The sequence below is a fragment of the Cyprinodon tularosa genome, unplaced genomic scaffold (assembly GCF_016077235.1).
Source record: "Cyprinodon tularosa strain WSP-4 unplaced genomic scaffold, ASM1607723v1 ctg976, whole genome shotgun sequence".
Classification (NCBI taxonomy): domain Eukaryota; kingdom Metazoa; phylum Chordata; class Actinopteri; order Cyprinodontiformes; family Cyprinodontidae; genus Cyprinodon; species Cyprinodon tularosa.
This window is the reverse complement of record NW_024039758.1, coordinates 72,434-96,921: the sequence shown is the minus strand read 5'-3', so window position 1 is coordinate 96,921 and position 24,488 is coordinate 72,434. Positions and strand designations below refer to the sequence as shown.

Sequence of the window (24,488 nt, the reverse complement as noted above, 5' to 3'; positions counted from 1 at the left end):
TATTAGCTGAATTAATTAAAAGCAAAACAAGCTTTCTAAGGTAAATAAAATGAAAGAGTTCTATCGCCCAGAGAAAATGAAATCAACAAAACAAGCACCATTATCCTAAAATAAATCATTTTACTTAAAACATTTATTTTCTTTTAAATAACCTCATTTAACTAATAGGACAAAATCAAAATGGAGAGAAATTAAATAATTAAACAGATATTACAAAGCAAGAATAGGATTATATAAGAAAGAGGATTATATGTAAACAAAGCTTAATTTCTCCATGAGTCGTTCACTTTATATAGTAATTCAATTATTATAAATGGTTTTAACTTTCATTAATGTTTGGTTTCCAGCTGAGTCACAACCAGAATATTAATCTCGTTCACATCTGTAATCTCAGCACCATCAATATCTATCAGAATGATGATTTATATACAGTTAAATTCCACAACATTCCTTTATATTTCATCCGTGTTCAACTAAATTTTTATGCTTCGTAAATCCTTTTCAACCACATCCTCATCTAACTGATTTTCACCAGAGTAGAACAAAGTCGTATCATCAGCATAGAGAATAAACTGAAGACATGGATGCATTAAACATTAATGAAACATGATGAGACAGCAGTATTTTTATCTTAACAATCTAATGCTTTAATTATTTCAAGTTAATTAAACAGTTTTAAACAAGCTTTGACATCTTAGCATTAGTGAATTAAACTGTAATATTTCCATATAGTAAGATAATGTTTTCTATGGAAATTGAAGCACTTAATTATTAACGTTATTTTGAGATGAAAATGAAAAGCAGGAACTGACTAGAACAAAACGATACTCCACTTCAAGAAAAAATTGAATCTATTAGATCATCCAAAGCATTATCTGATAGATCAACGTTGTGAAATGCTTAAATTGTGATCATTACAAAACCAGCACTGTTATCTTTATTCAAATGAACGGCAATGACGATCATGAGACAATTAGATAATTAAACCGCCGCTCTGGTAAAACTGGACTTTTCATTTTGATACAATAAGATAACACATTTTTATGACAAAACTGCTGTTTAATGTGTTATTTTCATAGCGAGCAAAAGTGTGATAATCAATGTGAAATGAAAAACCAGACTATTATTTTAAGAAAAAGAAAATGAATGTAAAATTTCTATCGGTAGAATGTCTAAACAAGTGGAAATCTCAGGACAAATTTTTAGACAAATCAAGCCCTTATCTTAAGGTATAATAAAAACTAATCTATAAACACAAGAAAGTTGTAAACGTAATTCGATAAATTATTTTAAGCATACATGTCTGCAAAATGCAATCATTAGTATGGTTATATTTATATAAGGATTTTTCTCTTTCAATTAACTTTAGAATTAGATGTAATGTTGTTCACAACAGAGGAGAAGGTAGAGGGTAGAACTAAACAGTCAGCACTGGTGCAACATCATCCAGGATGCTCAGAAATCAAATATGAATGTGAAATTATAACAATTTGGATTCTAATTATAAAAGTAAAGCTTGCAGAACAATTGAGCGGAAACATTTCTCTAAAGAGCAGACCTACGGGAGATGAGAGGCTGTGGACTCCCAGCACACCTGAACCTTCCCTCAGTTAAACCAGAACATCTCATTTATTTTTCATAGGACAGAGGCAGCCAACATAGGTGGTTATAGGATCCTCTCCAGAGGAACAGTGGGTGATTCCCCCAGCCCTTCCAATCAGCGAAGCCTCCACTGCTGCTCGTCTACAAAACAACACCGCCGTCTTGCTGCCTCCTTTATTACATAACATATGCTGTGATGTAATATCTGTGGGTCTTTATGTATTTGCAAGACTTCACCAGATAAAAGAACATTCTGTAGAGGATGAAAAGGAGGAGGGACCCTGTTTTTCACTAGCTTGTCAGGGCTGATTTAAATGCAGCATCATGGCTTTTCTGATCTCCCTCACTTTAGTAAAAACATCAGGCTGAACAGGGAAGCGTTTCTCCTGCAATGTGCCTCACGCTTTTATCCCCTCGCCGCCCCCGTCTAGTTAGGAAACAACCTGGGCAGACAGAATACCAATGACAGCAGCAATGTGGAGGTCTGAGATTACAACCAGCAGCAGCTTGACTGGTCCTGCTGCAGGTGTCACACATGAAACAAGAGCAACAGCAAGAGAAACACTCTTTATTACAATATTTTTTTACATTGAGAAGAGAATACAGAGAAAATGTGTCGCTATGCTACGTCTGTGCATCCTGGTAGAGAACATTTGCCACCAGATCTCTGACTGCAGCCGAATCTTCCAGATCTGTGAGAACGAAAAGAAAAATATAGAATAGAATTCAACTTTATTGTCATTACACTGTCACAAGTACAAAACAACGAAATGAACTGTATGCATTTAAACCAATTCCCTTGGGAAGCAGTGGGCTGCCACTGTGCAGGGCCTGGGGAGCAGTGTGGGGGTTAAGGGTCTTGCTCAGTGGCAGTCTGTGGGAGTGGGGCTTGAACTCAGAACCTCTGGATTCCAGGCGCAATGCCCTAACCACTAAACCACCACTCCCCCAATAAAATATAGTATTTTCTGTTGACACTGGATGGCAAACACACATCCGAATACAAACAGGAAGCAAAGGTTTTCATATCCTAATAACTTTCAACATATTAAAATCTAGCATTTAGAAAAAAGATTATGTTTTAGCAGGATTGTACTGTATTTGACGAAGTCAGCCGCTTTGACTTTGGAGGTTTGTTAGAAGACAAGGTCAAACAGTAAAGCTTATAAAAAACTTTAAAAGAAGCGAAGCTCTCGATTTACCGGTCGATCTACGCTCCTACCCTCATCTATGGTCATGAACTCTGGGTCATGACCGAAAGAATGAGATCGCGGATACAAGCGGCCGAAATGGGTTTCCTCCGTAGGGTGGCTGGGCTCTCCCTTAGAGATAGGGTGAGAAGCTTGGTCATCCGGGAGGGACTCAGAATAGAGCCGCTGCTCCTCCACGTCGAGAGGAGCCAGTTGAGGTGGCTCGGGCATCTGGTTAGGATGCCTCCTTGACGCCTCCCTGGTGAGGTGTTCCGGGCACATACCACCGGTGGGAGGCCCCGGGGAAGACCCAGTACACGCTAGAGAGACTATGTTTCTCGGCTGGCCTGGGAACGCCTTGGGGTTCCTCCTGAAGAGCTGGAAGAAGTGGCTGAGGAGAGGGAAGTCTGGGCCTCCCTTCTTAAGCTGCTGGCCCCGCGACCCGACCCCGGATAAGCGGAAGAAGATGAATGCATGGATGGAGGAAGTTTTGTTTAAAACAAGCTTTGATTATTTCACAGAGAACAGTTTGGAAGAGCCAATAAAACAGATAAACTGTTAAGATTAGAAAATAAATGTTCCCCAACCATCTCCCTGCTGGAATGATTCTGCATGCTTACATTGACAGGCTGAATTTTTAACATTTGTTCCCAGTGAGAGACATATGAGAGCCCTTTAAACCAATGCAGAACAGGACAACTGATGGAATAAATATTTAAACTACTAATTAATCTCGCCAGTCGGGATTAATGTCACTGGATTAATAATGTAACTCCACTGCTTTAGCAAAACAAGGATCTATAAGCTCAACATCATAAAAAAATCAGTTTCTCAGAGGGTTTGGGCAGAATTTAAATTCCCACTGACCTATTTCTGGGAATTATTGCAGGACCAGAAATATTCATCTTTGATTCATAGAAATAGAAGATAAAATATATACATACATACCCATGAAATCCGAATAAAACCTCTTATTTCAGCAAATATTTGCATCTCTGACCTCATTTTTATGACTTCACCCTTTATGTTTACTTTACTCTGACTTGCATTTCACCATTTCACTGTGCATGAGAGATTTCTATCAATCATCTCAGACACACGACAGCAAAAAACTAACTGCTCTTCACAATCTATTGATTTAGAATCCATTTGGCTTTTATTCATACTAGAAATATTAGCAATTTTTTACTTTTAACATATATAGGAATAGTTAATGACTTTGTTTCTTTCATGATCTTAAATTAGTTTTAATTGGGGCATGTTTATACTTCCTTGTAATATCTAAAAGTCTACTTCATGTTGTCCGACAGGTCCCGTTTAAAAAAACTTGACTCTGCAGGCTTGGCAGTAATTGATGGAATAATTGAAACAGAATCCATAAAATACAGTTGATAGCAGAAAAATTACAATCCTAGCTGAGCTTGGATAACCGTTTTATCCTCTTAAAAATTAAACTATTATTTTAAAACTTGATTTTTATTTACTCAGGTTATTTGTTTCTAAAATTAAAATTAATTTAATTATCTAATATAAGTTATTTAGGCAAAAACAGTGCAGCCTGGAAAATTACCTCAATGCCATAAGCCAATTAAATAATAAAATCGGACTATACTTTTAAAATGTTTGTCTCTTAAATATGTATATTTCTTGTACAAAATAAAACATCGAAGATCATTTTATCAAACAGCATAACTCTTCAACTGAGCAATATCTGTAGCTGCTCTGGTTTTCTAATCCTCGCTTGTGAGACTCTTTTCTCTCTAAGACCAAATCCAATTTTAAGACGAACTCTCAGCGCTGCCTAACAGTTAAAAATATTCCCTATAAGCCCGTCTGATTTCAGCCACTTCTTTTTTCATTGGGTTTTAATTTGAGCATTGACGGCATCATGACCTTTAAAGAGAAGGAAAAAAAACGAAGTTTACAGATTAATATAAACACAAATTAAGAAGTTTTACTTGAGGAGTTTAAAGAGAAAATCTGATGTCTACTGGATTCATTTAAGGAGATTCAGAGGAGGAGCCAAAAGACAAGAGAGAACTTTACAATAGACTTAAAAAGCACTAAACTGATACATTTCAGTCATAATTATGAAGTAGTGATGGAGAATCAATAGATGGAGATAATGATAGATGGAAACATGAAAAAAGGTTAAAAGGAAACTTTTAGGCAATGATTGATGGTTGTAAACCAGGGTCAAGTTTCAAGGTTTCCTAAACTGTAGAAAAATAAGAATCTAAACAATAGACCGAAAAAAAAAGCACTTTTTATAGATCACTGAATGGCAAACTAACCAGATTTTGTGGTGGTGGACAAAAACATAACATTGCAATACCAAGTGACTGCAACATCAGGAAATAAGAACATGAGAAACTAGAGAAATACCAGGGGCTCAGAGAAGAGCTGCAGAAAACCTGGAATGCAAGGCAGCAGTGGTACCAATTGGGGCAATCAGGGCAGTGACCCCCTAAACCTGAAGAGTGGTTACAGCAGATCCATGGAAATACATCAGACATCTCCATCCAGAAAGGTGCAGTTCTAGGAACAGCAAAGATACTGCAAAGAACCCTCCATCCCCCCAGGCCTCTGGTAGAGGAGCCAAGCTTGGGTGAAAAAGAGGGGAAGACCACCCGCTACGGATGAGGAAAAGTTATATACACTCCTGATCAAAATCTTAAGACCAGTGACAAAATTTAAAGAATTTGCATTTTGCACTATTGGATCAAAAAAGGTTCTAAGAAGAGCTTCACAATGTTAAAAGAAGAAATCAGAGTAAGAGACAAAAACTTTTGAGTGGGGAATTAATTGAAGACTGCATTTACACTCAAACATGATTTTTTTGACTGGTCTTAAGTAGGGTTGTCACGATACTAAACTTTTCACCTCGATGCCGATATTCGATACTCGATACCATTTTCGATACCACAAGGATAAAAACAAAGACTCCAAAATTCAACAGAAATTTTCATTAATAATAAAAATATAATAAATAAATACAATAAACAATAAGAAGAATATTTTAAGGTTGTTTGCTGTGCACAATATTAAGCAAGCTTGGTAAAAAACTTACAAAATTAAAATTAAGTGTTCCTTCCTTGGCTATGCTTTGCACACATAACAATGACACTAGCCAAACCGGTTAAGAAATAAAAATAATTCTCAGCAGCTGCACCTGTTACAAAAAAAAGTCTGAAACTGAAAAGTGCACAGAATTATTCAATCACACAGTGTTCTGAAAGTGCATTTTCCTTTATTCTGCACTTTAGATGAATGACTGCTTAGGTTCCACTGGTGGTGGCACCAGAGATGGGAAGTAACGAAGTACAAATACTTCGTTACTGTACTCAAGTAGATTTTTCTGATATTTTTACTTTACTTTACTACTTATTTTTATGGCGACTTTTTACTTCTACTCCTTACATTTTTACACAAATATCTGTACTTTCTACTCCTTACATTTTTAAAAATTGGCTCGTTACTTTAGTTTTGAATCATTTCAATGGAGTTACCGTTATTATTTTTCACGTCATCAATACCAAATTCAATCTAATTGGATGGGAATCTACGTTGCATTTGACGCACCACTACAAGATGAATCGACAGATTCGGCGGTATTCATTCGCGGCAAATCATTGCAGCTTGGTGGCGGTGGCGTTAGCATAGTAGCATGGACGACTAGATGATTGAAAATGAATTTCTATTGGCAGACATCCATTTAAAATGTAGGCAACGGCATGAAAAAAGTGGTTTCTACTTTTACTTATATACTTTAAGTAAATTTACAAGCCTGTACTTTGTTACTTTGACTTGAGTAAAGAAGTTTAATCAGTACTTCCACTTTTACCAGAGTATTTTTTAACATAAGTATCTGTACTTTTACTCAAATATGGAAAGTGAGTACTTTTGCCATCTCTGGGTGGCACTGTATCAATACTTTTAAAAATGAGTATTGTATCCGGATATGTTTCAGTATCAATACTTTTTTGAGTATCAATACTTTTGACAACTCTAGTCTTAAGATTTTGATCAGGAGTGTATATATATATATATATATATATATATATATATATATATTTTATTTATTTATATAGTTTTAACCTTTCAGACCGCTGGCTGCTTCTGCTTCAGGTTTACTGTGCATCCCGAGAACTATTAAGTATTTATATTTAGTTCTAAATATTTAGTTCTTAAGTCTGCTTAATCTGAGATCCCAAAAAAATTTTAAAAATACAAAAATGATGACTTCCATCATATCAATGTAAAAACCCTGTTTTTTTTTTATTAGAGCTGGCTTAAACGGTTCTAGTTAAACAAGAAACTAAAACATTTATTTCTTATTAAAAACCCTGAACTACACTGTAAACCACAGAGATGCTCTGATCTATTTTAGCATTCAGATTGAATACTTATACCTGGTTTTATACACTGGAAAAACGATCTAGAAATAAGTACAAACATTCTTAATTTAAGTGTATTTACCCTTAATTTGAATATTTGAATAAGATGATCTGCCAATGGAATGAGTGTTTTTACTCTTAAAATAAGATATTTAGATAAGATGCACTTGAAATAAGACAATGCAATTGTGTTTTCTTATTTTAAAGGTAAATTGTCTTGTTCCATAATGTCTCTTTTACCTCCTGAATTCAAGAACAAATACACTTATTTTAAGAAAAAATGACTTATCTAGATTTTGATTTTTTTTCCAGTGGGAGTCAGGAGAAAGAAACACGCTGAAAGATTCTATGAGCCATATATTAAATAATAACATAAAAATTACTTATTACTCTGTGTGGAGTTGCTAAATCTGTGTAAAGGAAGCTGATATTTTAAAACATAAGGTTTCTGGAAAATAATACCTTCATAACAAGTCGTTCCCCCATGATCTGTAAATCATTAATGACTTCCCTAAATGTTTGTGAAGTGAATTGTTAGGGGAAAAAAACATTTTTCAGTCAAACGAAGCTGACTGTGACATCTGTAAGCAGGTTGTTTGTAATGCTATTGTTAAAAAGCTAATTTAATTATGGTTGTTTAGTTAAGATTGTGATGAGTGTGACGCTCTAAATCCACTAACTTCAGGGTAAAAATCCTCTCAGGTGAGACGAAAAGGCTGCTTAGCTTTTCATACTACATATCTCTATGTTTTTTTTTTTCGCTTGAGTTGAAACGAGCAGACGACTGAAGTCCTTAATCACACATTAGAAATAAGCGAGAGCAGCTGCCTGGTTTAGAAACCGTTTCAAGTTGCGACAGAAAACCAGAGGCTCTTTATAATCAACATTTGACCAAAGGGCACAAATTAAAGAAAGCTAAAAAAAAAAAAGGAGACAGCGAGAGAAAAACTCGAGGACTGCAGCTGACATTAGTTAGATTAGGGCATTTATAATCCACAGCAGAGTTGAACGTTATTTTTTTTGTGTGACAGCTAATGATATAAAAATATGTATTTTTTTTGCACTGATTCTGAGTATTCTAACTTCTTCCTTTAAAAATGGGTCTCCACTTTATCACACGATGCAGCTGACAGGTCAGTCAACCATGATGACTGAAGAATGGTCTAATTCGCGTTTTAGATAGCTTGAAAATCACTGAGACAGCAGCAAGACTAATGTTTCACCATGAAAGGCAATTAACAACAGGAAAAATAAACGACCGGAGAGGATTCAGAATAATTAACCAAGCGATGACTGAAGGTAAAAGCTGTTATGATGAAGCGGAGAAGGAAAAGCAGTCAGGGAGAACAAGATTCAGAGTTGATGGACAGACTGCAGATTTGTTTGTATCTGGAAAAGATAAATTTCCCTTCTGCCCTCCTCTGTCAGTCAATGTGAAAGTTTTATGAGAGGACTCCATTACCCTCCTATGAGCTGTTAAATGGAAAACTGGCAGCATCAGGTTAGCTTAGCTTCGGTTTGACATGGATGGCTTGAATACAAACAGCTGATGTTGACAACTCTATGCTCCAGCGTCTATTGAAAACATCTTGAAACCAGGATCTATTCTCAGTCATGGATTAAGGCCAATCAGGAAGGAAAAAAAAAATCTTACAATCAATCAGCAGCCATTTTAAAAGCAGATCTCTTTAGTTTAATATAAATCTACTGTTTAATTAGTAAATTAGAGGGTAACTGTAGCCTAATTTATGATCACACACTGGAAAAAACGATCTACAAATAAGTAAAAAATTCCTTAAATTAAGTGTATTTACCCTTAACTTGAGTAGGTAAATCAGCTAGTTTGCCAATGGAATGAGTATTTTTACTCTTAAAATAAGACAATTAGATAATATGCACTTGAAATAAGACAATGTAATCGTTTTTTCTTATTTTAAGTGTAAATTGTCTTGTTCCATTGGCAAAATGTCTCTTTTACCTCCTTAATCCAAGTACAAATGCACTTATTTTAAGAAAAAATTACTTTTCTAGATTTAGATTTTTTCCAGTGCAGACACTGCGCCCAATATATAAACAACCTCATTATAAAATACCTCAATGATGATTATCAGACCTCGAAAATGAGACATTTTTGTCTTTTTTGTCATTTTACAAATTAATGTAATTAATCCTTAATTTTCTGTTTTGGTTTATTATCTTGCTACTTAAATGGATTACAGTTTTTTTCCAACTTTAGAGACCTTTTTTTGTTCATAGTAGGTTTTATCTACATTTAATCAGTCTTAGTTGTGTTTCGGATTATATCTTCTATGATCAAATATCAATGAAGAGGGTTTAATGAAAATTTTGCTCCTGGCTCATAATCTTTGCAGTTTATAAAGTAAATATAACAGAGAACTGAAACCATAAAATACAGTCGATAGCAGAAAAATTACATTCCTAGCTGAGCTTGGATAACCGTTTTATCCACTTAAAAATTAAACTATTATTTTAAAACTTGATTTTTACTTACTCAGGTTATTTGTTTCTGGAATTAAAATTTATTTCATGATCTAATTTAAGTAAGCCTAGAAAATTTGGAAAAAGGTGCTTTAATAGCACCTTTTTCCAGAGATATATGGTAGTGCTTATACATAGAAGTTAAAGAAATATGAAAAGACACATAAAAACAAATTTTTTTTTTTAACTTTGGCAGCAACAAATAGAAATGTTGTAACCTTTTTATAAGGGCGCTGAGGGTAGAAGCAGTTGTGCATTGGAAAGAGAGCTTATTCAATAGCTTAGTAGCATAAACACTGAAGGCTGCTTCTGAACATTTTGCTCTGGAATAAAAAATAGGCCTGATTCATAATTAGGGCTCTGATTAGTGAGTGCTTTACAGAGTATTTATGACATCTTAAACCCAAGGTTGACAGAGTAAAAACCTCAGAGACGGACTAATATGATGATCTTTTTGTGTTTCTGAGGACTCCGGTAGCAGAATAAGTTTTAGTTTTAATAGATTTTTTTAAAGCCCTGTAAAAACAGCATGACGATAATGAAGTTTGCTAACAAAGGAACGGATGAACGTCAGTAGTCTGATTCTGGGAATGTTTTTTATTCTTTTTTTATGGTAAGTTTGATTTAATTTTTCAGATTCAGTCCAGGCTTCATGACAACCAACATTTCTGGGTTTGACAAAAAGTTTTTAAGCCAGTGGATTAAAGGCAAGCACTACTGATAATTTAAGGCGGAGGTCTTTAACAGGGGGTCCCCTAGAGGGGTCGCAGAGGTATTGCATCCCTCTTGCAATTTTTTCCACTAATTGAAATGTCTCTAAATAAACATTAACATGAATTCAACTCACTGTAGTAAACAGATAAATGGAGACAGAAGATGTCTTTCAGTCGTCAATCCACACATTCAGCGACACACAGGAGCTCTTTCAAGCTGGACACCGTTTCATTCACAACACCTGTCCCATCAATGAGCAATTGTAAATACTTAAATAATTCCAGGGCGAAATGACTTTTGTTACATTACTCCAAATATAATAGAGGAACTATAGGACCAGTTTGATATAACACATTATCTATAATTAGGGGGTCCCCGCTCATCTCGCCATCAGTTTGGGGGTCCTTGGCCTGGAAAACATCAAAGACCCCTGATTTAAGGTATTGTGGCTCAAAAACTTTAGTTTGGCCCAAAAACTTTATTTAGTTGAGGAAAATTAAAGATGGATACTATAACTGATCACACTCAGGACATAAACTTATTTAAGTAAAGATTACTATCATTACTAAAATTCAGGGCAGTGGGGCCTAGTGGTTAAGGCAAAGTGTTTGGAAACCAGAGGTTCAGAGTTCAAGCCCCACTCCCACAGACTGCCACTCTGGGTCCCTGAGTAAGACCCTTAACCCCACACTGCTCCCTGGGCGCCGCACAATGTCAGCCCACTGTTCCCCAAGGGATGGGTTAAATGCAGGGAGTTCCTTTTGTATCTCTGTACTTGTGACAGTGGTATGAGAATAAAAAAGCTGAAATTTTCTTTTTTATAACTAAACAATTGTGAATCACTTAGACAGATTTTATTTCTAATTTTGTTTAAACAAGTGTAAAACAAAATAAATTTCGTTTGGATCAGCTCTCTGGACAATTTCATGTGCAGCCTTGAAAAATAGTAAAAAAAATAAATAAATATACAAAAACAGTAATAAACATGTGACTGTAAATTTACAGTTATACATTTTTTTTTGTTTTTTCATATACATCATACATACATCATTTTCTATATACATCACTTATTACCTAAATAAAGAAATTAAAAGTATTTAACTTTTAGAATGTCCCATTTTGGGTTTTTTTTATCTCTTTTTTTTTGTTCATCAAAAGTAAACAAATTCTATGTATGATCCTCCACATCTGGTGGCTGAAGGCCTGAGTTGGAGACTCGTCTCCTGCATTTTTTGTTTGTGCAGCTGGTTTTGATTGGGAATTTTCTGGTTAGATCTTTGATTTTAACCCGATTTTTAGCAGAGATGTCAGTCCTGTTATGTCTCTCTGCATCAAAGCACATGAACACATTTCTGAAACTGTGAAGGAAAGTGGGCTGTAAACCCACTGCAAAGCAAGATTTACTCTCCTCCTCCTCATTACCATTCATGTCAGAGTCAGGCTGCCAGATTCAGGAACGTTTCTTGGTTACAAGCAGACAGAGTTGGTCTCCTGTTTAAATAAAACTTCCAACTGAGCCGATGTTGGCTGAATTTAATGAAGGACAATCTCATGTGAATTTGCTTCCTCGAGATGACCCCCCCGAAAACCCCCCAGTTGTTAGAGCACTCACCGACTCCAAGAGCCTTTAGCTGGCTTTTAAATTCAGGTCTCTCCTCAAGAACTCGCAACAGGTTGGTGGACTCCATCCTCTCCAGCTCCACGTTCCAGTAGATGTAGATTTTCTGGTTGAAACTGACGTAGACCAGACAGGGGCTATTTTTACCATCCTTACACGTGTACTGACCTGAAAGTACACCATTTTTAATCCACAGTTTGAACCTAAAGTTTATTTAAGACAGTACAAATACAACCTTTAAGGTTATTTAGGGACATTTTATGATGGACCAAGAAAAAGTAGATTATAAATAAAAAGAAGCTTACAAGATTTATAGTCTTAAAGGTAAAACCTGTATTCAGGCATCACTTAGTAAAAACTCTACTATTAGCTATAGTTAAAACTCTGGCTGATGTTAGCAGACAAGCTGCTACTAGAATATTATATTTGTTATTATCTGTAGCTTTATCCCTGCATTGGGTCACTGAGGGGCCGGTGCCTATGTCCAGCTGTCAATGTTGCCGGTCTACCGCAGGGCAAGACAGAGACAGACAGGACAAACAACAATTCACGCACACACTCACACCTAAGGAGAACTTGGAGAAGCCAATTAACCTAACAGTCATATTTTTGGACTGTGGGAGGAAGCCGGAGAGAACCCACACATGCAAACTCCCTGCAGAAAGACCCTGGGCCGGGAATCAAACCCAGACCCTTCTTGCTGCAAGGCAGCAGTGCTACCCATTGCTCCACTGAGCAGCACTGGTAGAAACAGTCCACTAATATTAGTCAACATACAAAAGTGTAGAATTTGCTGTTAGTATTTCATCTATTGATAGCATAAGCTAACCTTAAAGGTTATGTGGAGGATTTTCAATTTTTTTTTAAAAGACACGTTCTCTCCACTGTACAAAAACAAAAAGAAAAACAATGCACACGCACAACCCTGTAACTGCTCTCAGGAGGGAACGCCTACTTAACACGTGGGAAACCGTGCACAAGCCCATTGCTCCTCATGCACGCTCTGTTTAAAAGTTTGCATTGCTCATTCAAGCTTATTTTCCAAAAGAAGATTTGAATTTTTTTCCCTATGTCAGACTCACCAACGTGTAATGCTGAGAAAAAACCTACCTGCTGAGAAACACCTCCCCTCTCGCACACTGATGAGAAAACAGACTGAATTATGAATGAAAAGGGAACTTTTAAACATATTCTTAATATTTTCATAATTCTTATGCATGGATGCCCTAAAATTAAGAGGTTTGGTGGACAGATGAATGCAGAGAAATTCTTGCCTACTGAGAATTTTCTCCCCTGTCACGGGAGCGTGAATCACTCCAAACTCTCGCATTTTGATAAGAAAACAGATTGAAATATGAACGAAAAAATAACTTTTAAACATATTCTTAATGTTTTGTGAAAAATGATATAGAATGATGTTGATAGCAAAAGAGGGAAAAGCATCCACTGAGCAGAGAATATATTCATCGGACACTGACTGTAGCACATCGACTAAAACTTATCTCCATACAAGTAAAAATCGTATTTATTCGACCTTATCTTTCCATCAAAACTCTTAATTTTAGGGCAACCATGCATTAGAAATATGAAAACATTAATATTATATTTAAAAGTTCCCTTTTTGTTTATATTTCAATCTGTTTTCAGTGTTTTTCAGTCAATCAGAGTGCAGGAGGGGAGCTAATTCTCGCCATAGGGTTAGGTGAAAACATATCACCAGAATGATTGACAATTAGGGAGCCCATTTATTTTGATGATCCACCCGGAAAAAGAACATCTTCTATACATCTAACATATTGGCTAAAGCGCGTTAAATAGAGATCTGGATGCATGTCAGGTTGCATGTGTGCAAATAAGGTCATGTCACAGATTATGCTACTGGGACAGATTAGTACTGACGGCGCCAGGGGAACCTCAGAGGCAGCGAGGGTGTGGTTAGAATGAGAAAGGCAGCTAGCTCAGTCTAGCCTAGCTTTTATGAAGCATGGAGAATGGGCAGAAGTATGTCTCTATTAAATCATGGAAATATCTTTGGAGGTGGCAGACTTTTTATCCTCTTTTAAATCAGGCGTGGAGGGAGGCCTCATAGCTTCCAGTGGGTCAGAGCGTTATCAGTTCAAGTCACTGCCAGGATGTCTGAATGAGTTGTATGAATACCTAAATGCATTACCATCATGCTAAACACCTGTATGTACATTATGAAGCAATAGAAAAATTCAACTGCATTCATGTTTAACCGTTCAAGGCAACACTAAGGTGGTTTTGAGACAAATACTGCAGAACTACAATAAAGTCTCTCATAAAAACGTAATAAATACACAGCTTTATTAAAATGGCGCCCAATAGAACTAGTTCAAACAGTTTATCTGTCAAAAAAACAAACAAAAAAACATTGATTTTGGGGTGAGTTCCACTTTAAGTACAGTGGTTAATAGATGCAACTATTAATACAGAACATACAAAGAAATGCCCTAAAAATACACGAATGATGCAAAATCCAAAATAGACAAAAACAAAAACAGAAAATCACTTCACAAAATCTGAAACTATAGAAAATAGCTAGAAGCCTAAATGCTACAACAAACCAAGCAAATGCAAAGGAAACATCTTACTTTTAGGCACAGTTTCTACAGCTGAGAGGGTCTACAGTAGAAAGCGACTTTAAGGATTTGATCTTCATACCAGAGATGAAATAAATCTGAGATAAATGTTATTTCTTATAGATGAACTAAGATTTCTGCAAATCGGGAAACAGGTTGAACCAGGCACAAAGACTGAAGCCCAATACTGCCATCTGGTGGTCTATTTCTATTAAATAAAAGAAGATTCTACCCCTGAAACAGCACAATACCAAATCAAAATCAGCTCAAATTTGTGTGCAAAGAAAAGGAAGTCAAATTTCTTTTTTTTAGCACACAAATTTGTCCAATTAAGCTGATTCGGATTTGGTATTGTGCTGTTTCAGGTGTAGCACTCCAAACACCAAAATACAGTATTGATCTTTTTATTTTTTCCTATGACAAAGATTAAACCAAATATAATTGAAAAATTGTTTGAATTATTTCATGGCAAAATTTCTAATGATTCTCAATATTTCAGTTGATCTTTTCTGTTCATCTCCATTAAAAAAGCCAAAAGAAAATGAATACATCTACTTTAATCTGCATAGCCATTTGGGAGGATTAGATGTGTTTGTGATTAGCTGCTTATTACCCCACTCAGCAGCTACAGAGCAACTTTATTATAACTCTTATTAAAAAGTGAGCCTCAGGTTTGCTTTCAATTGCTTTTTCATTTCCAAATGTTTCCGATTGTGATGATCTGCAACTTTAATTGCACCCCTTTGGAAAGATGTCTGTAAACTAGAGAGATTAAAGTGATCCAAACCAGATGATGTTATTTGAGCTAAAAGGTTTAGAGCACACAGATCGAAGCCTCATGCAAATCATACCAAACTCTTTCTTTGTTTTCTGGGCACCAGAACCAAGATGATCTCTGGAGTTTTATATAAGCTTTAAGAAAGCTGGCTGTCTTTACTTGCAGCCATCTTGATGTAAAAAAAACTGTGCAAACATTTAGGGCCATCTCTTATTTGCTATTATTTTTTCTGAGAAGCCTTTCTGAAAATAGTGTCAGGATTGTTTTTTTTAAATAAACATGACATCTATAGCTTAAGCAGGCATTTTTGAAAAAAAAAAAAAAAAAGAACAATCAAATGAATGAAACTTGTCTGTCCCTCGCCAATAAATACAATATATAAATGAATAAAATGGCCTTAGTTTATGCTTTTATTTTAATAAGAAAATATTTCAATTAGTCACAAAAGGACACAAAATGCTGCCTCCCTTTGCTGCTTTTGTTTAAATGCTTTCTAAGCCATTTTAGTGTGGAAAACTTTAAATACAACACGGTTGTTCACCTGAGGGGCTAAACTGAGCTTTTTTTCTTTCTTTAAAAGTTTGATTGTTTGATTTGAACTTTACTAAATCCAGCTGAATACTAATTTCATATACTGACTTTAGCTTTTAGCACCAAACAAGCTAACTTATTTTCTATATGCATTTAGCCAGGGGAAATGTTAGCCCTCTGTCTCACTGTTCCCACGAAGATCCACTCAGTGACTATTAGGGACTGATGTCATGTGATGTCATTGGCATATAAAGTTGAGCCATCACCACAGATATAGTAAAAGTTGTAAAAAAAAATGTTTGGGGTAACATTTACATATTGAATAGAATTTAGCTGAGAGCAGACCCCTGAGGAACACCAAGGTTTCTAATTGGTCTTTTTTTAAATTTTGATTTATACTTGATAAATAGCACAAAGCAGTTTGTTTATCAAGTAAGATCTGAACCAATGTGTTCATTTTATGTTTGCTGACATTTAATGATTCAGAAAAGCCATAAAATAACTGAAACATCGCAGTAAAGAAACATAAGGAAAGCATATTTATGAAAATGAAACTTGATGACGAGGATGTCTTAGTACCTGCACAGAAAGCATTGACGTTCTCGTCAAACTGGAAGCGCACCACGGTCCTGTTGTGATCAATAATGTAGGTCTGACCATCCCAGGCACAGGCCACAACCTCCTCTCTACCGTCTCCCTGCAAGTTAACATCCAGGTGAACGTATTTCAATACATGGCATGGAATTGGAAGGTGGTTTATAATTGTTTTATTTAGCAGAACAACAAAACAGTCAATAACACTTGATTATTTAACATAAATTGATTCAATATATTATCACCTCATTAACATGAGTAAACATTGTTTGTTCATGCAATAAAAATCATCTCTTTAAAAAAAAAATCTGATTTATTTGGATTCAAATGGATGCTTCTGCGGTTAGAAAGTATAACTCTGGTATGATAAAGAGGAAGTGGAGGTGAGAAAAAGGCTGCAGTCGACCCTGAGTCTCTGATCTGTGAAAAACATGAAAAGTGATGCATTTCCTGCTTTTTCAGATTTCTCCAGTGCCAGAAATCCTCGTTCTACTGATGACACAGTTTGATGGAGGGCCTCTCGTTTGATTGAACATCTCGAGGCACAGGGAAGTTAAGGTCAAGCCCAAACCATCACCCCTCCAACACCATGCTTCACAGTTTGCAGATGCTTTTGCCGAAACACTGCATTTGTATTTTACAAACAGCTTAGTTTTAGACTTAACGAATGACAGAAGCGTTGTTGCTAATTCATCTGGTAGCTAACAAATAAAAATAAAGCTTTAATCTAAACCTAAGCTTAGCCGCTGTTCAAAAGGTTTTCCACTTGAGAATAATCCTGCTCCAAATGGCTCCAGTCCCTTAGTAATGTTATAGCTGTTTCTATAGCTTGGTAATGTGTTGAACATTTTTACACAGGTTGGTCACTTAATGCTTTAAATACTTTGTATAGAGGTGTACTTATTTTATTATTCTTTGCGCCCAAATGACTAAAACATGTAATATAATCTGTTAGATACTAACAGGAATCTTGCAAACTGACCACCAGCCTTCAGAGGCCAACAGATCATTTTTTTAAAGTTTAAATGGTTTGATTTTCACTACGTGTTTACCAGAGATAGAACTGGTTCATTGAGAGATTTGTAATTAAAAAAAGTGATCCAAAATGAAACTAATTATTGGTTTAACACAAATACACAAAGACTCACAGTGACATCGAGTTTCTGCAGAGCAAAGAGCTGATGATCGACCTGAACCGACCACAAGAGCTGCTCTGAGCTGTCCATCAGCTTCAGGGTTCCTGGGTACAGAAGAGGATTAAGGCAAAACATAAAAAACAGCGAGGTTTAACATGAATGACATCAATTATAGATGGTCTGATCCTTTTTTTTTTGTTTTTTGTTTTTTGTACTTTATTTTTGATAAGATTTCCCAGAATACAACACCAACACAAAAAAGAAAGAAACAAAAAAAGAAGAAAAAAAAAAAGAAAGAGGCAATATAACGATAATAAAAATAAGTGTTAACATGTATATATATAGAGAGAGAGAAAAAAAGGAAAATATATAAACAAAATTGTAAAGAGCACAGTGAAAAGCAATCGAAATAGAGAGGTCAGTGTGATCCTTTAAGGCAGGGCTAATGCCAGCTGTTTTAACATCAGTCTATCTGATATGTGATTTTCTGGAGCCGACTCTTGAAACAGATTTGACTTCTTCCATCTTGTACATGATCAAAATAAAAATGATAACCAATCTTAAAAAAGTCTCAATCAAAAAAAATCATAAAAAAACAACACAAAACATTTAACAATTGGATAACAAATGCGGCAATACATGCACCTCACAGGATCTTAAAGGAATAGTACACCCAAAACATGATTAGCCTTCATTTTCTACTCACCCCCATGCTGAACAACACTCTGGAGTACTTTTTTGATATCTCAAATGCATCTGGAGATCTGGGAGGCTTCTTGCTGTCTGCTGACATTCAAATAATGGAGGTCTATGGCGCCCGAGACAGAAAGGTCCATAAAAGTCCACAAAAAAACGTGTCAATATTCCTCCATACTGCTCGTCCAATGTATTCCAAGTGTCCTGAGTGGGTAGCATCCAGAATTTACTCGAAACGAAGTCATTTAGAATGTTTTTAGAGCATAAACAGTAGTGTATAGGATTTCCTGAAAGTGCGTTCACGGCGCTACGGAAACCGTGGCAGACCAAACCAGATGAAAGTGCGCATTCAGCTCAGCAAAGAACTCATGCTCTTCCTCAACACTGAAGTCCTCAGACATTTTTCTTTCGTTGTTTCTTTCTTTGCACAGGTAAACAGCACATTTCTTCTTCTACGCTTGCATTATCTGCAGAGCAGACGCTGAATGCGCACTTTCATCTGGTTTGGTCTGCCGGCTTCCGTAGCGTCGTGAACGCGCATGTGCGCGTTTTCAGGAAATCCTATACACTACTGTTTATGCTCTAAAAACATTCTAAATGACTTCGTTTCGAGTAAATTATGGACGCTACCCACTCAGGACACTTGGAATACATTGGACGAGCAGTATGGAGGAATATTGACACGTTTTTTGTGGACTTTTATGGACCTTTCTGTCTCGGGCACCATAGACCTCCATTATTTGAATGTCAGCAGACAGCAAGAAGCCTCCCAGATCTCCAGATGCATTTGAGATATCAAAAAAGTACTCCAGAGTTTTGTTCAGCATGGGGGTGAGTAGAAAATGAAGGCTAATCATGTTTTGGGTGTACTATTCCTTTAAAGCATGGCTGCAGTAAGCGCTAAAGAACTGGCAAAGCCTTAAATATATCAGCCAAAGCAAGAAAAACCCCACATATGTCAGCCGGGTGATGTATCAGTCTAGCTCTACTTTAAATACTACTACTATCAAGCCTCTTCAGATGATATATAATAGATCTATAAAAATCTTAGATAAAAACAGTCAGGTCCCATCACTGTGTTAGTCTGAACAATTCAAAAATGCTAAATTTTGAAAACTTGCTTGCACAATCAGGCCCCTAAGGTTTTGAGTGACTGTGTAGTTCCTCTCAGAGCTGTGGGCTCAGTCACAAGAGGAGCTAACAGTGGAAAATGTCAGGTACCTAGATGCAAAGCCTCCTTCGGACGATCAGCTTTCACTGTACAAGGCACCAAAACATGGAATTGAACTGAAGGGAGGGTCTAAGTGGGTCATTTTTAAACATAAACTTAAAGACTTTTTATTGAGAGGTCAGACATGTCAACATTAATAATCTAACTGACCTGATCTTGTATCTGTGATGTTTTAGTGTGTAATTTGTTCTGTTTATTGTGTACAGTCACCATGTTTTGTGCACAAGCCTAACTGGTGACAGGCATTGAGAATTAGCCTTAGCTAAAATGTTGTAGTGTGTGACATGATTCATGAAACATACTTGTCCCTATCAAATAAACGAATTAAAATTTTTTTTAAATAAAAATAAATAAATAAATACAAAACCAAAGCCTTGTAGATGCCTTCTAATAAGCCATTCATTTAACTCTGGTGGTTGGATTTCAGGGCAAAGCTGAAATCTCCTGCTCTTCACTAAAGTATCTAATATCTCATGATACTTTACTGGTGAACTTTGTTTGGTCAAAAAGAACAAAAATAGGTATTTACCGTCTAACGTGCAAAGTGCAAACAGTCCACGTTTAGAGGATTCCTCTTTTGAACCTGGTAAAAAAAGGAAAAACCTTAGCTAAAGAAAACAAATGCAATTAAAGTTTAAATATATATATATATATTTTCCATTTCCATCTTATTAAGGTAATCCACTTCAACAAGCTAGAATAAAAAAAAAGTGATGCGCTTTGACTCGGACAATTACCAGCGATGACAAAGTAAAATGGAAAAACAGAGAAAAGATTAAATAATCTATTATAATCCAAGATAATAGTGAATTTTTTTAAAATAATTTGATCTGTTTATTACCTTTGCTTATGCTGCCAATAAGATGAGTGGAAACATTCTTGTTGTGTATCCGCCCGCTGGTCAGGTGGAGAACTACATCTCTGGAAGGTCCCTCACTGTGGGAACACAACATGCGGCTTACCCTACAACCAACAGCTGCCCTTTCAATCTCAGGCTGACCGAGTTTACCTGCCGGGCGTGGCGGGGTCGTCATCCTCAGACTCGGTGGAGTCCTGCTGGGTCCAGGTGCAGAGCAGGATGGCGTATCCGCAGCCCGGCTGGGACACCATGAGCTCCGGTAAACCCTCAGGACCCGGGTTCACTGACAGACTGTCCACCTGCAGAACAAACACCAAAGTTCCAAACATTTCTTTTGGAAAACTTAATAAAGTAGAAGGTTTCCAAACTGGTTTGCTTTGTGTTTCTTGTAGAGAAAACAAGGAGCAAGTATATAATGCATCAGAACCAGAATGTAGATTAGAAGATAGGAAATAGCTATGAGCACAACCTGTTTGCTTTTAGTCAGTATAAAAAAAAAAAAAAAAAAAAAAAAACAATCATGAAAAGTGATTCCTAAAACTTAAACCCTAGTGTTTGACAATTATATTGATTATTTAGGCAGTTTCTTTTCAAAAGGTAAAGTAAAAATTTTACTTTTCTTTCCCTGACTGAAGGATTGCAATTGCAAAAGTTTTGGCTCAAAAATTGCCTGACTGCACTGCAAATTATTCGGATCTCACCAAGATAAGAAAACAAAAACATATATTTAGAAGTGTTCAATCATATATATTGTAATAGAATGATTCTATAGGGTATCTGGTGCTGGTCCTTAAGGTCTCTGAATAGGGTGTGTAACATTGGTTGGGCTGAAAATGGCATATTTGCTGTTCTATGAGCCCTAATGCAAGCCGGGTTAAAAGCCCTAGAATGAAACAACAGGTTTTCTTCCTTTTATAGTATGCTCATGAATATTTAGATGAGCTGTGCTCTGATTGGTTGGTTTACAAGAACTAAGCTGCTGAGCAAAGACGCATCATAGCAACAAGCACTCACTCACTGAAACATCAAATTGTTTATATGGTAGGGTGACCAGACGTCCTCTTTTTCCCGGACATGTCCTACTTTTCATACCTGAAAAAATGTCCGGGGGAATTTAAATATCACCCAGGATTTTGGTTGACTACAATGCAGCACGTAGTCGAAACACACTGAACAGAGCCGTAAGCTCCGGGGCTGGTCCGGGAACCCCAGCAGACGGGGGCAGGGTGCCAGCGGGAGACGGAGCGTCTGAACTCAACCCGGTGATGGTAGCCTGGACACAGGCGGCCCCGGGCTTCCACCCCTGCCTTACCGGCCCCCAGTCCCACTCCTCTGGCTGAGGACGGGCGGCTAATGGCTCTCTGCTGAGGTTCCATCCAGTAAGCGGCCCAGCCGTCGAAACTTCATACTCCCCTCCCTAGGAACCCCCTCCCAGTGAACCAGCGGGCCGGTCTGTCAATTTCGGGGGGTGACAAACCTACAGGCCAGAACCAAACAAGGCAAAATCCCCGAATTTATTTCGTTTGCATTTGCCCGTTTTATGGTGAAAGTTTAGAATTGTGAGATTTGCAGAGAAAAGAGGTGTTGATGGGGTTTGAACTTCTCTGTACGTCTATTTCACCCATTGAAAAATCATTATTCATCTATGACAATGTAAACTCGGATTTGCATTCTATGAACCCTTTAAGACACAGGTGTCAAAGTCGTTCCAGAAAGGGCCGTGTGGCTGCTGGTTTTCTTTCCACCCAAGCAGTAGCACACCAGACTCCATTCATCTCATCAAGGTGAGTCTAGTCTTAACCTGATGACTTGATGGGATGAATGGAGTCTGGTGTGCTACTGCTTGGGTGGAAAGAAAACCAGCAGCCACACAGCCCTTTCTGGAATGACTTTGACACCCCTGCTTTAAGACGTCGTTTCTAATTTTAAGTGTTAAACATGCTTATTTCTAGATTTAAAAAATCTTAAATCAAGAAATATTGTCAAGTAAAATGATCTTCCTGCTTGAACAGATACCTTTACTTGGTTTGAGTAGCTTTTCCCTGAGAATTATTACAGTTTTTTCTTTATTTTAGGCACCCCTATTTTGCAATATAAATCTCAGAAGTAAAACTATGAACACTGATGCATTATAAATAATGTTTAAAAGCAGTTATGTGGACCTGTCCCTCTAGGAGCCATTTCTTTAGGAGAACCAGCTGACCGAATCCTCCATCCGAGCCGTCGGACGGCTCCTCCCAGCGGAACGCTCTGACTACTCGGTCTGTGTATCCCACCACCAACTCACAGCGGCCATCTCCATCTGCGCACACAGAGATGAATACATCATGATAACATTTTGCATGAGACATGGTTTGAGTGAGACATTAAATAAAAGCAAGGGCTGTACCAATATCACTAATGAGGATGACTTTAGTGTTTGCAGGAATGTGTTGGGTGAAGAAGGGCCTCTGATCATCATGAGACAGGGATTCATGCTGGCTGGAGGAGTCTAATTTACTGGAACTGGCAGCAGTCAGATCAAAGAGGTGAAACCATCCTTCTGCTCCCACAGCGACGACAAGATTCTGGAAAAGAACTGGAGAAGCTTAAATCACCTGCAAACCTTTCAGCATCCAGCTGCCTCTGATTTTAACCTGCTTACCTTTCCCTTGTTGCAGACATCTCCAACTGCAACACAAGTTAGCTAAAAAACAAACAAAACAAAGCAAGTTAAAACATGCAAAAGATCAAACCCTTTCCCTGCACTTTTGCTATTTAATACCAACCATTCCCACACAGGTTCTTGTGATCCTAGGTTTGGATTCATCATTCTTGTAAACAAGTAGCTTTCCACTTGTATCTCCAACAATTAGCTCGTTTAGCTGTATGGACAGAAACACAACAACAAAAAAAGTTTAATTATGGATTTCCAAAAAAGTTGAAAAACAATCCACTGGAGTTTGTTTCCAAGTTTGAAGACGTTTCGCTTCCCATCCATAAAACTTTTCAACATTCAAAATGTCAGAAAAAGCTTTGAGTTTTTAACTTTTTTGCAATGAATATGACCTGGATGATTGAGAATCATCATCAGCATAATCATGAATTAGCCTCTCTCATTTCAATTTAAGAGCTGTAGTTATAAATGTTATAAGTTAAAAATCAGATTTTATTAAATAAATAAAAAGCCTAGTACTTGCATTGCACCTCAGATAAAAAAACAAACAAAACAAAAACAAGATGATATGATGAATAAAGGGGTTTGTATTATACGTCTAAATACATAAAAGTATTTCAAACAACTAATCTGTTATCACTGTTAGGTTTCTTGAGCTGTCAGTTTTGTAAATAAATAGCATTTCCTTTTTTAAACTGTAGTAATTAAAGAAATGTATATTTCCTATTTAGTATGAACACTGAACAAAAATTAGGTATTTATAAGAAATATTAGGAATGATGATCTGGAGAAAGATGAAGAGGTTTATTACTGAGTCGTTGTCTGCGTCGCCCAGGCAGATGGCGTGAGGAAACATGGTTCCTGTAAAGTCCAAACTGACCCGGTGAACAAAGTTCAACGACCGCATCGTTGTTGGGCTTTAACCCGCTCAGCTTATATGTAGAAAACTTATATTATACTTCACTAAAAGCTAAAAAATCAGGTACTGAGCCCAACTCGTCTAACGGAGGCTCTACTTCCGGGTAAACAAACCCACGTGACCCAAAACCAACGGAAGCTCGAAAGAGACAGAATAATCGAAATCGCAGAATAACTTTCGTGCTAAAGAACGATTCTGGGTGATTCTTAAACTAAAGGCACTTTTTAAAACAATGTTTTTTGTTTCTGCATTTTTTTTTTTTTTTTTATCTAATTATTTTTTCCCTTCTTGCTTTGATTCTGTTTTATTTTCCTACGTTTTAATCCTGTAAAGCACTTTGCATTGTCTTTGCACTGAATTGTGCTATACAAATAAATTTGCCTTGCCTTGCCTTTCTATTGGCCTTGCAAACTTGAAGAGAAAAAGTATAATAAAATATAAATTCTCACAATGTAATTGGTTAGCATA

At 36.7% G+C, this 24,488-nt stretch overlaps 1 protein-coding gene across 1 annotated transcript; it reads right to left on the bottom strand.

Moving 5' to 3' along the window:
* Window positions 1-2,153: 2,153 nt before the first annotated feature.
* On the bottom strand, window positions 2,154-24,148 carry itfg2 (integrin alpha FG-GAP repeat containing 2). The gene is made up of 12 exons (XM_038275721.1): window positions 23,913-24,148; window positions 23,214-23,309; window positions 23,090-23,131; window positions 22,835-23,012; window positions 22,608-22,747; window positions 20,596-20,744; window positions 20,428-20,522; window positions 20,116-20,169; window positions 17,672-17,763; window positions 16,509-16,626; window positions 12,015-12,188; window positions 2,154-2,294 (listed from the first exon to the last, which is right to left on the bottom strand). The coding sequence occupies exons 1-12, from the start codon at window positions 24,006-24,008 to the stop codon at window positions 2,227-2,229; spliced, it is 1,302 nt and encodes a 433-aa protein (XP_038131649.1). The 5' UTR covers window positions 24,009-24,148; the 3' UTR covers window positions 2,154-2,226.
* Window positions 24,149-24,488: the final 340 nt, after the last annotated feature.

Excerpts from the sequence above, each read along its gene's own strand:
- itfg2 (XM_038275721.1), bottom strand. The coding sequence starts at position 24,008 with ATGCGGTCGTTGAACTTTGTTCACCGGGTCAGTTTGGACTTTACAGGA. Across the intron at positions 20,745-22,607 it reads AATGGCTCCTAGAGGGACAG|GTGGACAGTCTGTCAGTGAA; the intron begins GTCCACATAACT and ends TTTGTTCTGCAG. Across the intron at positions 20,170-20,427 it reads TATTGGCAGCATAAGCAAAG|GTTCAAAAGAGGAATCCTCT; the intron begins GTAATAAACAGA and ends TTTTTTTACCAG.